Source organism: Aptenodytes patagonicus, chromosome 1, assembly GCF_965638725.1.
Source record: "Aptenodytes patagonicus chromosome 1, bAptPat1.pri.cur, whole genome shotgun sequence".
Classification (NCBI taxonomy): Eukaryota; Metazoa; Chordata; class Aves; order Sphenisciformes; family Spheniscidae; genus Aptenodytes; species Aptenodytes patagonicus.
Genome location: NC_134949.1, coordinates 65,714,389 through 65,730,761, shown reverse-complemented (window position 1 = coordinate 65,730,761; position 16,373 = coordinate 65,714,389). Strand labels below are relative to the sequence as shown.

The 16,373-nt window shown below is 45.6% G+C and overlaps 1 protein-coding gene across 3 annotated transcripts in view; it reads right to left on the bottom strand.

Annotated features, from left to right (window-relative positions):
* DGKI (diacylglycerol kinase iota) overlaps positions 1–16,107 on the bottom strand; it is a 230,121-nt gene extending 214,014 nt beyond the window's left edge. For 2 of the 3 annotated variants that reach the window (XM_076340343.1, XM_076340353.1), the window contains exon 1: positions 15,698–15,865. Coding sequence is in view for 1 of the 3 variants with exons in the window: in XM_076340326.1 (XP_076196441.1) it covers positions 15,698–16,107 (410 nt within the window). In the remaining 2 variants the exon portion in view is untranslated. Of the gene's footprint in view, positions 1–15,697 lie in introns of all 3 variants that reach the window. The other variant, XM_076340326.1, reaches the window with a different exon arrangement.
* Positions 16,108–16,373: the final 266 nt, after the last annotated feature.

The window sequence follows — 16,373 nt, the reverse complement described above, 5'->3', positions numbered from 1 at the left end:
ATGCATTAGTCTTAATGGCAAGAACTGCGCACTCACATGGTCTCTTCCCAAGAAAGTTCTTTAATCCTGTGGGAGTCGGATGTCGGGAACAGCAAAACCAGTACAAGCAGACACTTCGACTGACAAGTCAGCAATCCATTGCCCAGACATAATTTATTATAATAAACACTGCCTCACTATTTTGCCTATCATTTACATTCCTTTTTGGACTGTAGTTACCAACACCCTTCAGCCTTGAACAGAAGACAGTCATCAACCCTCCACATGTAGCCATTAAAAATATGCTGGCTCCCTCTATTCTCCACTGCCCAGATTAGTTGGATGGGAGCTCCTCAGTCCTGAGCGCCAAATCTCATGGAAATTTGACTTCTACAAAACTCTCGCCCTGTTGACCCAAGCACACTGTGGCACAAACCCAGTGACCAGAACATGGGTGAGAAAGATCACCATCCAGCCAAGATCCACCACCTTGGTACCCCTCCCGAGAGGGTGTAAATGCTGATCTGACTGCTCCACGGTCAGAGGGAGAAAGGAGCAGGAGAAATGGCTAAAGAACAGGTCAACACTTCCTGAGGGCAGAAGCTTTTTCAGCCCTAACATCAGAGATCACTTTCATTCTCTGTGTAAGACAAGAGTTAGTGTCCAATAAGTAACTACCTGGGGTTTTATTAACCAGGTGCGTTCTGCCAGTAGCTGCAGAGGCAGACTCTCAGGCACCAAATAGTCTCAGAAAGAGCAGGAAAGGAAAAGGAAAAAAAAAAAGCCAAACAAACAAAAAAACCTAATGTTAACCATGCACCTGACATACATTCAGCTTTCAGACATCCCTGGAGAATGACCTCCCTGTTCAGCTATAAAAATGTGGATGGCCATCCACTACCCAGTATTACCCTGATAATATACTTCAATCATGGTATCAAGCGGCTCCTGCTAGCAGTCAGAAGACAATTCATCTTCCGTGTTCATTCAGTCTCTGGTCCTGCAGAAGAGGCTAAGTATCATAGGGCTGATTAACCCTGAAATGTGGTTATTACAACACATTTCTATCATGTAAAGTTAGTCATGACCAAGACAGTTTCACAGATGCTACCGAAAAAAAACTTTGGCTTGCCAGAACTCAGCATTTCCATTCTTTGGGAAATTCTGTTATTTCAAATCAAAACAAAATAACTTCTCTCTTCTGAATCAGAGTGAAAAAAATAACTCAGCATGAAGAAATTCCAAGGAATTATAATATAAACTATTCTATATTTCAGATATTAAGATGAATATATTAATGTGTTTTCAAAAAAAACAGATGACCAACAAAATCAGCATCTTCCCCAGCAGATTCCAGTTGGAAGATATGTCAAAATTTAAAAAAAAAAAAAAAGGTTCCACTGGAAATTTTTCAGCCACCCTTCTCCATTATAGAAGAACGGAATTAGAAGTGAATGCGTATATTGTGGAACCTTCACATGTATTACCTCATGCCCTTAATTCAGAATGAGTGAGAGGTCATTTTATTTTAAGGAATAATCATGTGTTTTCCCATTGCTTCTCTGTTTGAGCAGATCCTTTGCAGAATATCTTTGAAGCTTTCCTCGTGTTTTTACATGTACCCACAGCTCAGCCTTGTCAGGCACGAGTCCTCCAGGCGTACCTGCTTGTTCCCACCACCACCTTGTTTGTATACCTGTGTCACTCAAGTCAGATGCTGACGTGCACTGTTGTGCCTGTGACCGCCTAACGCTAAGATGTTCTCACTGTTTTGCATTTATCCTCCTATTATTTGTGTTTTCACACATCATAGAAGTCGCTTTGTCTGCCTGCGTAGTAAATTTGCCTCATTGTCTTACAACCTTGCTGCAAAAAGCTGTTAGGATTGATTCACAATAGGGCCAACATTTCCATCAAGCAAATATCACTCTCGGCACCTGACAAATTGTGACACCGTTTGCAGAGCGTCTGAATCAGAAACAAAAAGCTCCCGCTGGATGCTCGGGTGGGGGTGGCTGGGGAAGGGGCTACCATGCAGGGAGTGGAGGCAACTGCCCAGGCAGGGCTCAGCCGCAGCAAGACCCGGAGAGCCCCACGTTTTCTGGCCGCGATCCCCACATTGCCAGTGGGAGTGGGCAGGAGAGCCGACTTGCCAGGGAACAGCCTTTTGAGACAGCAGGCTGCTTCTCCAACTGGAGGGGAATTCACATCTTCCCTTTTTCAGCCTTTGGATCGAAGTGGGGGAAAGTTGGGTTACGATTTTCCATCCCAGCTTATTTCCTCCTCCTCCTTTTCTTTCTCTCTCTGTTTCACATCCCTAAGGGCCTCTTTCAAGCTTGGAAAAATTAGTTATAAAGCATTACCTAGTGCACCCTAAGCACAACTTCCCACCCTGCCTCCCTTTCCCCATCTCATCTTATAATAGCTTGTGACCCACTGGAAATGCCTGGTCAGCTGAAGGGTCCAAAAATCTGACTGGGGCCAAAATGAGCAAAACTTCTTTTTATGACCTACAGCTCCATCAAACACAAGCAGATGGGAGAAGCAGGCACGTGCCAGAGCTCCCAGACCCAGCTGCAGGCCCACATCCACATCCTCCAGGAGACAGTCAGCTGCAGCTTTCATTTAGTAAGATGCACAGCTGCAGAGGATAGCAAAATAAGGTCATTGGTGGCAGAAAGGCAAGGCCATCTGGTATCTTGGCACTTCACGTGTGAAAGAGGATGATCTCCGATTTTCAGGAAGCAAAAGACATGAGTAATCTCAGGATAAAGGCCAAACACTGACAAGAAAGTGAATTACCTTCTTTTTCTGCTAAGTCAGGAGAGAGGCATAATCAGCATGTGATGAAAGCTTTCCCTGCCGGTGCCTGTGCTGCAACTCTCCCTGAACAAACAATGATCCTTAGTGATTAGGAAGCGAGGAGGAATGAACCTGGCACTTTGACAACCACAGGTCAGCTCCCCTCTTCATTCCATCTCCCTCCCAAAATCAGTCTTCGTATCTTCTGCTCCCGCAGAGAGTCAGCAGGAGCTCCTCTCTTTTCACAAAGACAGGAGCCCCCACATCAGGGTTCAGCAGCTGTGGCTTACTCTTCTTCTGTATTCCCTTTGTATGCTTGTTTTACTTGAATTCAGTACAAGACCAGGTACTAATACGAACACCAAACTCAGTCTTTCTTCGAAAAGAGGGAATTGGAAATGTAAGCAGCTATTGCATGGCCAGGTTGAGGATATTTTCACAGTCCCATCAGAGCTGATGGCAGAACTACATTTGGTTGCTCTCCTTTCGGCACTAAGGAGGTAGGGGTAAGGAGAGAAGAGTGTATCGTGCAATCCATGGATTAGGGAGAAAAGACCACATTGCCCAACCAAGGGATTAGAGGAAGCTTTTCTTTTAAATTCCCTGTTATCCGATCTCTCACATTTTCACCAGATGCAAGGTGAAAATTGGGAACAATGCATTACTTGATCTAGAATAGGCGACTCTGGGTTACTACATATGAGGAAATAAAAAATATTTGTGTCATACTAAAGACCTCTTCCAGTTACCAGTACTAGCCAGAGATAGCTTAGCTTTGTGTCTTTCATAAAAAAAAAAAAAAAAGGAGCGGAATTTACTCCATTCAAAAAAAAAAAAGAAAAAGAAATCATCACGTATGAGGCTCTTCTGAAACACATTCACTAAGGGGAGAGCTTACACACAAGCTCTCTGGGTCCATCCTGCCCTGGAGAGCATTTCTCAGAGTCCTTCCAGCTTGAAACTGCCCACGGGCTTGAATGAACATGCGCAATGCTTGGCTTATGTTGTTGATGGCCATCACATCCCCAAGAGGTGTCTGGACTTGCTGTGGGCTGGGAGAGCCCAGGCTGTTCCCAGAGGAAAAGACATGCAGTATCCTCTCTGGAAAGCAGAAAAGCTGTGCTCCAGCCAGCCCTCCCTTTGGAGGGCACCAAAGTCTTCCAGGCCAGACTGTCCACAGCCATCCCTGCTAAAGGTTATGGTTTTTCTCCCTTTCAAATGGATTAAGGTTTAACAGATAAGGGGATGTTTTGGAAAAGACCCCAGGTCACTTGTCCGAATGCCATCAGGTTAGCAGTTTCTAAACACCACATATAAGCTTCGTGAGGGGACATCTTAACTGCTATATTGGTCTCAGTCCAGTTCAGAACTGCCGCAGCATCACAGCCAACATTAGTCATCCCTCCCACTATCTGCTGAAAGAAGAGAAACGAAGAGCTGACAAGACAGAGACCAAATAACCCAGCACTCAGTAATTTTGCTGTTCACCCTGGATCATAGCGCATTTGTCAATCGATGATATTGGCCCACATCAGACTCAAAGAAATGAAAAACATTGTTTTCCCATTTGCTATCCAGTTTGAATCAAGATTTGCAAGGCCAAAAGAGTCCACACAAGCATCACAACGCTACCCTGTATCCAAGCCACTGTGACTCTACTCCAGCACTGTTTGTTATGCACCAGCAGGGCTTGCTGCGCGCTTTTCAGCATTCCTTCAACACCTGAAAAAGCTGGAAAAAAGAAAAGCTGAAGGCAACTGGTGCCTTCTCCTTTTTGCCATAGGTTTGCATTACATTGATAGGGAGAAGTTCAAAAACAGTCTCTATCTTTATACCCAATTGCACATAAAACATGCACATGACCACTTTGCAACCACTGCAACATAGTCTACCACCACAGGGTTTGAAGACCTCCAGTACTGCAAATCTAACAGGGAAAGGAAGCAGCTTATTGTGAGCATCTTGATAGTAAAGAATCAGAGATGCAGCACTGGACTATAAAGCTCACACTAGCCTTGGAAGCAGGAAAAAACTGTTGGAGCGAGCTCAATAATTTAAATCTAACTTTGTAGAACATGAAGCCCAGTGTTTATGGAGTTGTGTGATCTTCGCTCATTGCACTGTGCATTGCGCAGCCCCAGGTACATAAACCCACGCAGAGCACCGGTGTCTTGGCAGGAATCAGCAAAAAGACAGAAGTACGCTGCAAGACTGAAGATAGAGTGACAAAGGCAAATTACAGAATGAAAAGGGAGAGGGCGCAACTCAAAAATAAAGAAATCCAGAAATTCTATCACAGTAAAAACTGGCCAGGGACAACACAAAGGAACTACCTGCTCCAAAGCCAAATACACTGCCCTGCAAGAGAAGTGACAGTGGCAACTGTTGGCTACCTGCAGAGACAAAAATGAAAAATAAAGAATAGCTTAAGTTTTTCCACTAATGGAAAGCTACCCACAACCAAACATGCCAGCTGCATTGGTACTGCTGCTAATTCCTTCTTCAATGTCATTTTAAATCAGGCTAAAACCTGGAGGTGACTATAGTGCCAGCAGCAAAGGATCCTACGAGCACAAGCAGCTGGCAAGACACTGGTACTAGATATCCCTTAAGGCAATAGCATCAAAGGCACTTTTCTTTCGTTTCCTAACTACATGGGTTTTTAACATGCGAATTCTCTCAGTGTCTCAACTTACAACTAACCTCAAAACTCATAATGAAACTTTATTCACATCTTTGGCATTTCACTTACTTTCACAGGAGAGTCCATTGCCCTCTAGGGCATCATCTCAAAACCATAAATGAGGCTAACATCAGCAATTAATAACCAAGGACCTGGCCTAGCGTGCACCTACACATGGCATTTCATTGCCTTCAGAGAACCTACAGGATGCAGCGCTCGAGTTGGAACGAAACTCGCTGTGTTTTCACAACAAAAGGATGTACTCCTGGGATCATTCACTAATTGGATAAAAGCATAAGAACTACCCCATTACCATCCCTAGAGGAAACTCATTAGCAACCTAATGAAATAAAGTGATGACAGGAAGGTATTTTCTCATCATCTTTTAATGCTAACAGGCTTCAAAGCCATTTCGCTTCCTCACCCTCTCCTATGGTGCCCAGAAACCTCATGGCACCTCTCCGAGCATCACAGGCAGTCCCCCCTCCTGCATATTACACAGCATCAGGGAGCAGTTTCAGAGCACAGAGGGATTCTAAGATGTTCAACTCATCATCTTTGATGAATCTGTGCAATTGAAGCTTAATCCCTGCCCCACTTGGAAAACGTTCCCCAGTGGGTCAAGCTTCCTGATGAGTCATACAATTTAGAAGACATATAATCCAGCTATTAGGGGCTTTGCTGTTTGTTTTTATGAAAAGCCAAACTCAGGAACATTTGAAAGAAATTAGAAATATTGAAAAAAATTTTACAATTTTGAAATATTGTGAAGTTAGTGACATTACAAATATTGAAGTGAGTACCACATAAGCATAGTGCTTCTTATAATTATGTCTATATTAAAAATGAGATTTTCTTTTTCTCCGCCTGTAAAAAGTGTCAGGTCATACCCCCAAACACTCATGTATCATATAGCCCTAATCAGACATACTTTAGATGTACATATTAAACACACATTCCTTAGTAACAGCGAGGGAGGAATGGATAATTTTGAATCCATCTGAAGAGGATAATACAAAGCAAGACAAGGTATTCACGCACCACATTCCCACTACCCGCACCTACACCTCTCACCACTAAACACCTTCCTCCAAGTCCCTGGACGTTCAAAAAGAGCCCACATCTCTCCACCAAGAACTTTTACATACAGTCAGCCAGCCAAAGACATCAATATTATTTATCTCTGCAGTGCACCTATAGCCTAGCTGAGGCTATAGGGCAGCCAGCAGCACCATTCCCCAATGCCAATAAGTAAACTCATTGCTGATGGCATATACCTTATCGGCAGCCTGAGAGGGTAGCATCCTGCATCTTCTCAGATCTCACGTTTATCCACAAAGGTACACAAGAGGAGCAATGATGCGTTAAGTTAGTATTCTTCAAACCTAAGTACAATTAGACGCCTCCATTCTCTCTGACTACATGGCCATTTGTCTTCGACAATGGGGATTAGTGTTAGGTAGTCTGTAGGGCCAGTGAGCTGGAAAACTTCCTAGGCAGAATTTGAAGCCATAACCCCTCAAAAAAAGGGTAGATGAACCAGATGATAAAATAGCAGTTTCCCATTATGAACTGTAAATTTTGAAGTTAGCTGAGCTTTCAAACAGCTGTTAAATGGAAGGGAATTCTGGCAGTGCCATTCAGAGCTGCGTTTGAAGAGAAATTCAGGGCTGAAAGGTTCAGGACCTCATTACCAAGCCTTTTTCTAGCATAAGTGTTTCAAACCGCCAAGCTTCCTCAAAAATGCAGTATAGAAAGTATCGGGGAAATGCCAGGCTCAATCCCAGAGTACAGACAGGCTCAGCCCTGCACCAGCTTACTTTGCCAAGAGTGCAGTAGTTAGTGACCATTAGTTCCTCAGAACCAGCTAATAAATCTTTCCCTTCCCCCTCAATCCCTTACCTACCTTTATGCTGAGCCATTTCAGGAAGGTCGTTGGAGGTGCTGAGACATTCAGAAGAACCACTTAGTGCCCTGTGGCAGCCTCAGGTTACCATAGCTCTTTAAAAACGAACCTGCTCGTTTGCTCAAAGCACAAATAATTCAGAGGCAAAACTTGGGTATATTGTACTCTAACAAGATCAAATTACAATATTTATGCACAGCTGTCCTCTGTCTCTCCCCCAACTTTCAGGTTTTCTCTGAAAGTTGCAGTTTCGGTTCACTTCTGTTCCCCTCTCCTTTGAACCTGGATGAGAGGCCTTGCTCTTAAAGCTAGGGTTGTGGATCCGTTCCCACTTTGTCACACAGACTCCATCTGCCATAAGTCACTTTATCTTCCTTTGTCTCTGTTTTTCAAAGAGGATTTACAAAGAATCAGGTCCTACTCTGCCTGTATTAGGTAGATATCACTTACAGATTACAGCCTTACAGGTGGAAAAAGCCAAGACAAAGTATAATGGACAAGTATTAGACTTTTTTGTTTCATGTTAAAAAACAAACAGCCCCTTCCTTGAAACTACACTGTCTCCTACTCCATTTGTGGGTCTCCTCTGCAGACCAAGATAGGGGGCTGAGGTCTTTTGTAACTGAGAAACAATTCTCGTGAAATTTAAGGTGAAAAAACCCATTTTTCTTCCTAACCACAGTCACCCCAAGCCCAGTGTCACCTTCAGAGAAGGGTTCAGGCACAGTCTGGACAGGGAAGGCTGTGCAGGATCACAGCCAACCTGTGGCACATGGCAGCCAGCACACAGTAGACAAGGTGGTGCTTGTGTGAAGGCCACATGCATCTTAATTGTCACCAACGAAATCCTCCCTGAATTCATTTATAGGCAAATGCAAAAGACAAGTTTCCAGAGAGGCAAAAAAAAGCCTTTATGAGCTGGCTGAGATGCTATCAACTTCCCTGTTGGCAGCATAAAGTGGGTTGCACATGCATCAGCGACGGCCTTACCAGAAGCTCAGCACCCTGAGAGACAGGGTTATGGGAGAATTCAGGAGCTGGCACAACATGGGAAGCAGTTATACCCACAGGCTAGCACATCCATACCGACAGCAGCAGGACAAGAGAAATAAAAAGAAGTGCAGTATAGACAGAAATGAGAAATGAAACCAGAGAGAGCTGGTGGCTTTGGATGGGCCCGCAAACCTTGGACTCAGCTCTTGGCACAGCACTTTCCATCAGACCTAAGGCCTCCACCATGAGCAAACACATTAACATTTTATATGCATAAATATGTATTACCTCAGAAGAAAGGACAGTTAAGTAAAGGGAGAAAACCCACACACTATACACTGGAATTAGCAACATAATGACATCCCTTCGTCTTACATTCGTGGGCATTTATACAGAGCATGCACCAAGGCTCCCGAACACAGCCCACCCCGGTACACTTTCCTCAGCCCACACAAGGTCCAGCAGTTACTTAGTAGAAAGTAGAGATGGTTTTCCCACATAGCTGCAACCTGCAAAACACACAGCAGAGTCCTTCATGCCCATGTCCTGTCATACACCTTCCTTCACCCTGAAGTCATTCACCGTGACGTCACCTTACCCATACACAGCTATCAAATATCCAGCACTAATCCCCATGGAGGCTCCTATAGACTCTGTAGACACACATACGCACATACACGGTCTTATCTTAATGTACTCTTACACATTTTTTCACATACACCCAGTCCCACAGAGCTTTTCTCTGTTAAGAGCGACAAATGGTCAAATCATTCAACCACAAGAGGGGAAAAACACCCCAACATTGGGACATGTGAACAGTATAATTGAGTTAACGCATCACTCCCACATACAAAGAGTTTAAAAAAAAAAAACCCAAACAACTTGTAGAGTGAGACACAAAAAGGAGGCCCAACTTTCCACATCTATTTTATTCCAAAGCAAAGTTCCTCGTCGTCAGTTCTGTAAGTAGAAGAGGTTTCCACAAAGCTACAAGCTTCCCATGTCTGATTATTTTCTTATTCTTCTTTCCTCCTCCTTCTTTTTCTTCATATCTAGGAAACCCTTTGGCTGATTGTCAGTGTCTCATGCCCAGGCTGTGCTGGATTTACCGATAAAGAAGCAGGAAGAGCACAGAAGACTGTTGCATAGATGCATCACCTTCCCAACATCTCAGCCAAGTTGCCAAGTTTGCCAAATAAAAAATCCCCTGTCAAAAGCCTGGTGAAGTTTCAAGCAAATCATTTCATCAGCCCCATGACTGACCCGGGCGAGAAGAACCGACTACCTGCTCATTTATTCCAAAGGGCTAGCCAGAACTAAAGTGTTTTTCCACCCCGTCAAAGTTACACGGCATCTGATTCAGCATTTATTACCTGATGAAATTTTCCACCTGCGACACTCCCAGGGCTATCTGAGGCTACAGGTCTGTGTCTGTGATACACAACTTCATTATGCGCTTGTAGAGGCTCCCGCTTTCAAATTAGTGATGCATTTACCTCATTCTGAGTATGTACGTAATTCCATTGCAGCTCTCGTGTAGCTTTACCCAGTTACCATTCACAATGTGTCTTTTGTAAAGTACTGCTAACCTCCGATATAAAAGGGAGAACATAAGACATGCTGTAAATTCAAAGACAGTCCTTTTACTTTGTGTGACCTAGAGACATTGATGGCCAGACTTGCAGCCACATCTTGAAGTCAGGAGGGAACTTTAAACGTCAATCTGGTTTTCCCGTGGTATTATTCTTGTTTCTACACTATCCTAGCCTTTTTCTGCTTTTTGTTTCAACACAGAACTTCCACCTCAAAGCTTTATAAGTGAAAGAGCTTCATGAAGGCCCCTTCAGGTACCAAAAACGTCCAGTGATATGCTTTGGGAGAAAATGATAAAATGGTGATGGATGTTTTGGGTGACAAAGTAACTTGAGTCACTGTTATGCGAGTGGGTGGTAACAACTCTGTACAGTACATACCCGAAACTCTTAACAAAGACAGTTCTAAGCAAATCTTACGAGATTAGGCCGGAGAGCGAGAATCATTTTCTTGACATTTGGTAGAAGATAAAAATTCATCCATCATTTTCATGCAGAACAACCTCACTCATTTGTAGAAATAGGATGTATTAAGATTCAAGGAAACTTAAGTAAAAGAAATCAACACAAAAGATCAAAGGCTTGTGTTGGGTGTTTTATTTTTACAAATGTCATTCAGCTTTAATTATTTATAGTGCTTCACAGTACACTAGTAAATGCTGTCATATGTCATAAAATAATTAGTAATAGGAGACACCTCTACCATCCTGCCTCTATTTAATATTTACTGAGAAGTGATGCGCGTTTTATGATCATTATCATGTCCGTAAATAAATGAAGCAAAAAAATGAGGATGTTCACTATCCTTAAATGTCTGTTTTGGTTTAAGGCCCCATCTGTAGTCCCAGGTACTCACATGCTCATCAACAGTGACGAGGCTTGTGTAATCAGGGATTTCCCAGGATTTCTCTGCTGTAACTTTTTCCCCTTCAAATGCAGTAACAAAACCCACTCTAATTATAACTCCAGCTACTTTTTGCCACAACAGACAAGCAGTCTGCTGATGGTGTCCTCCTGCCGAGGGTGCAGGAGGAGGGGCCAGCTTGATTCTTGGCTTCTGCTTGCAGAGGAAGGGTCAGGAAAGCACACAAGGCACATCCCAAACAGATTCATTTGGCAAGTCGGAGAGAAACATCAGCCAAGGAAACTCAAACCACCTATTTTAGACAGCGACATTTCTGAGTGGAACTGGACGGCCAATGGACACGGTGAGTTAAGAAAACCAGCGCCTCCAGCCACTTCCATTACTAAAAGTGAAACGCACGGTTTCCTGCTCAGGCAAGCCACCTTAGCCAAAGACAAAGCACGATAACCAAACCGCCAACGCGCTGCCTGTTGACAGCATGGGACTCTCAGATGGTTCGTTATGGCCCCGCTTCTGGAAATCCCTGAGCCATGTACAAGCAAGAATCCTAAAGCCTGCCACCCACTGCATCAGGCAGGATTTCTCCACTTGGTCGAAATGAAATGACATTTCTCTAGAAAAGCTACTCCCTAGTGACAAGCGTTTGCCAAACGCCACTTGAGCTCTCACAAGAGGGCCATTAAAACTTACAACTATTTCTATTTCCAATGCCACTAATCAAGATTCCCTGGATTTCTAAAGAATAATTAAAAAGAAATTAAAAACCATTTGCATTATTGATGGTTTTGGTTGGTTTGCTTTTTGGCGTGTGTTGGCTGTTTTAGGGGTTTGGGGTTTGTTTTGTTTTTTTTATTTTGGGGGGATTGTTTGTTTGGGTTTTTTACCTTTTACTATATCTCTAAGCTTAAAGAATTAAATGACAAGACTGCATTTCAGATAAGTTTTTAGAGCTGCAAACAGCTGCAGGAAACCTGCCGGATAGAGTTTTATTTCCAAGGTTTTCTCTAGCCATAGCTTTTTATTGTGGAAATATTCTCTTTGGTATAATCTGAATTTCTCTTTATTTCAAGAATTACTTTGGGAAAGCTACCTTAATCTCTACTTTAGCTAAAAGAGACCATGAGGTTCCTCACAGAACTTTGCAGTGACAAAATAATAAAAAAATAACAGGAAAGAAAAATTTACCCACTAGCTTTGTGTCACAATGTCTTGTAAATATTCTGCCAGGTCTAGAAATGTAGGGGGTAAATACCACTCCAAGAATCAATCTGTAGAGAGCATTTCTCTCTGGCAGGCATACATATTTAATTCACTTTCTTTTTTTCCATTTGCCCATTTCTTCACAGTGGGGTGGGAAACTGAACTTTTGGTTCTATCAGTTTATAAAAAAGTTTTTCATTTTGTGAGCCCATAGTTCAGATTTTAAGCAGAAAAGCCAAAACATCTTTAAGTTACTTAATTCCATATTTGTAGGGTAAAAAATTAGCCCTAAAATTACTGCTTAGCTGTTAGCATCCAACTATTAAGTCAGTTGGCCTCATTTAAGTGCACGAGGCTGAAAAGGAAGACCATTTCTCTGACCTTTCGTTCAGTCTGTACAGGGACCAGCTCTGCAAGACACCCCTCATCGTGGGGGATCGACGCTTCTGATTGCAGACCACCCCTTCCCTCCCTCACCAGCTCTGCACCGCCGGCGGGACCAGCAGTACCCACCGGCTGAGCTCCGGTGGCAGCACCCCCTATTACATCAGGCAGGGCAGGCACCCCATCCGAATTAAGAGCCACTTTAAGGGATGTGTGTTGGCAGCACACACACACAGAAACAGACACGCTTTAAATCCATTAGCTCACGCACAAGCACAGGTAAGTGGCACATCCCCACTGTGTATGTATACATAATTACAGCATATTACTAGAAAGAAAACAGCAAGCAAACATCTACTCTTAACGGAATGATGAGCTTTCGGTGCAGACAACGAGCTTCCTGAATGTCAGGTGCAAGGTGGGTATGGCTGGGAACGCAGCAAGGTCAAGGGAGTTTTTGAGCTCCCTGTGAGGCACACCTGTGTTATTTAAGGCAAGTTTTTCCTCCTGATGGTTCAATATGGGGGACAAACATGCCTACATTGGTATTTACTACACAAAATCTTAACATGTTTAATACAGCAGTTTCTGCATTGTAAGCCACTGGCTGCATCGGTACAAAACATTGTTACTCATGGTTTTGGTACAGTTCTAGAGAAACTAACAAGTTATTTGTATGCAACAGCTATGTCATTAGCTAAATAGATCTGCATGATAATGAAGGCAGTTGCTGTTTAGCAACAAAAAAAAAAAGGGGGGGGGAAATGATGATACTTTATGCCAGACTCAGGTAAACCATAGTTTCATAATAGGAAGTTATTAATGTAAATTTGGTACAGGAAATTTTTTCTTCTTCCTTTTTTCCCCTTGTGACAATACCTTGACCTCTCTTTCAGCCACCTGTTTCATTCCTTCAATTGCCAAAATTTTTTTACATGCATTTTCATGAATCTTTATTACTTTAAGCAGGTTCCAACTGTTGCTTTTTTTTCTGCACGTATAAATACAGATATATGGGTGTATGTCAATGTAATGCACCTGCACAGAGAATCCTAAATGAGCTGTTTGAAAGTCTGTATGAAGCCTTGAATAATTTCTATTGTACCAGTGGATAAGGGAGTCCAAGTGCCAACATAAATAGATTTTCCTGTATATAATATAGTCATTTACATTTATGAATGTATTTCAGCACCATAATTTACCGAGAGAAATGGTAGCAATTTAAGGAGCCTGGGGATGCAGGGTGTGGAGAGCTCGGAGGTCCTTTGTGGAAGTTTTCTACTCTTCTATCTACTCAGATTGTTCCCGTTACGGATAAATGAGAGAGTGCACACTATTCATAGGAAACCAGCTCCAAATGAAGAAAAGGTGTGGAAATCCAAGGATGCAAAGAAAATGTGCTTTCTCACACATATCCTAACTCAAGTAGAATGAGTAATACGCATCAAGAGATGCTTAGGAAAAGGCTTTTATATCTGAAGGTTCAGGACTTGTACATTTGCCTAGATGGAGGAGAGGAGAGGCAGGAGAAAGAGAAAAAAACCCCTACATTTCCTCCTACGAGTGTTTATTATGAAACCCTTACAAATATCAACCATGCAGAAAACTTCAAGAATACCCATGTCTTTAACACACTTCTAGATAATCTAGAGAACAGAACATTATGAACAGGTTTTAATGTCGCCCCCCCCCCCAAAAAAAAAAAAAAAGGGAGAAGATGCCAAAATTAATGAAATAAAAAAGAAAACGTAGAGCCTGAATAGAGCACCTCCAAGATCTATTGCAAGCCCCATGCCTTCTGTGCCAAGAGCAGACACGCTAGCAAACGGGTCTCATTAGCAGCTACTTCAACAGCCCACCTCCAGAATCTGCCTTTACCTGCAATAGACAACTTGCCCCTAAATGGCACGCACTAGGAAAACTGTCAAGGTAGAGATGCAAAAGTACTGAGAGATGACTGATGTAATGCTCTTTAGGTGTCCAGCAAGTTTTCCTTTCCACACCACTCACCTTATTGAGTCTAGTATGAATCATCCCAAACTTCACACTCACCAGTGAGACCATCAGCCCTTACGGGGAAGTCTCTCTGCATACATGAAGTATTATATAAAACTTCAGCTATGAAGAGCATTTAATTACATCATTTTTAAGCCCTACCACACGCAGAGATCCAAACCATTACTAAGCTATCTCAGATGTAAATTGACAGCACATTAAAAAGAAGTATCTCCGTGTTAGGGGAGATTCTTCAGGTAATTTACCTAGAGCTAGAGGCACTCTTCCCTTGCAGAGACAAAATAAGCAGCAGCTCTGTGCTTTCTATCCTCCCAGTTAAGAGGGCTCATCCCTAAGCACACTAGAATACTAGTCACTGACGGTGTGCTGCCAGAAAGCAGCCAGAATTCGAGAACTTTTTGGCACGAAGCTTCTCAGACAGCAATCACTTTCAGCAGCTGCTGACCATTAACAGATCCTAGGCGGTAACAGAAAAGCAGACGAGCCCCACCGACAGCCCCCTCATGCAGGTGTATTTACAGAAGGAAGAAACCCATTTATTTGATAGCAGAGATACGGGATAAACGCGGGGCCATAAAAATACAAGACCCCGGTTATGAAAGTAACAGCCTGCGTTGGCTATGGCATGTCATGTGGCACCCCGGTGGCTGCCCGCTCTCGGCCCGCAGCCACGCGTGGGGGTGCTGGGCTCAGCAGCCCACCGATCTTGTCAACCGCTGGGGCTTACGCAACGGCTGCCGGCACGGGTGGGGAGCGGGCAGGGAGGGGAGACCTGCAGTCCCTGAGACTTCCCGCAGAGGAAACCCCTCTCGGGAGCAGCGATGCCACCAAGAAAGGTTTTTCCGATCCCTTTTGCGAGCGTTTGGAGGCGCCGGGAACACGGGCGGCCGCGGTTTTATTGAGAAGGGCAAAGCGTAGAGACAGACCTATTCCCCTGGCAGCCGGGCAAGATCCCCGACTCTCTCTCCGACTAACTCCGAAGTTCACCGACGTACACCGTCCCCCTCCCCATCTCCCCCGGCGCTGCCGCGCCGGAGGAGCGCCGCGAACCTGACGGCAGCGGCGGGGCTGGGGACGGGTCGCTGGCTTAACGGAACGCCGGTCTGGAGGTGGGGGAGGCTCTTTTAGGCTTCGGGATGAAGAAAAAGCCCCCTCAGGCTCCAGGATGCTGCCCCCACGCCGCCGCCCGGCCGCACCGCCGCCGGACCCCGCCTGCCGTCTCCCCGCCGGCGGGTGCCTCGTGCCCGAGAGGGGCACCGAGGGCGCCCGGCACCCACCTGTAGGACACCTGCTTCCTGAAGGTGAGGCTCCGCAGCTTCTCCTCCAGCGACTCCTCCGCCGCGGATAGCCCCGGCTCCTCCGGGACCCCGGCGGCACCCGCCGCTTCCCCACCACCCTCGGCCCCCCGGCAGCCGCCGCCACCCGCCGCCCCCGTCTCCTCCCCGCCGGTTGCGGCGGGGGGGTTCATCGCGGCGGGGCAGAGGGGCCGAGAAGGCGGAGGGGGCGGAGGGGGCAGGCGGGGGGCGGCCGGCGGCTGCAGGCGCTGGGGGGCGGCGGTGGCCGGGGGGGCGGCGGTGGCCGGGGGCCCGCTGCTCCCGGGGCCGCGGGGCGCGCTGCGAGCCGCGGCGGCTGCAAATGGCAGCGCGACCGCGCAGCATCCATCGGCGGCCGCACTGCAGCGGGGCATTGTGGGAAACTCCCGGCCGCCCCCGCCCTCCGCCACGCCCCGCCGCCCGCCCGCCAATCGCCGCCCCGCTCCTGCCGCCACGCCCCCCCCCCGCCGCCACGCCCGGCCGCGCCACGCCCCAGCCCACGCGCCGAGGGGACCGCCGGGCCGCAGGGAGCCGGGGCTGCCGGGTCAGGAGGTGGCTTCGGCCGTGCCCCGTTCCCTCCTGGCGTCGCGCTGAAAATACCTTTGAGAGCGAGCTCGAGCGGCCCGGAGCGCCCAGCGGT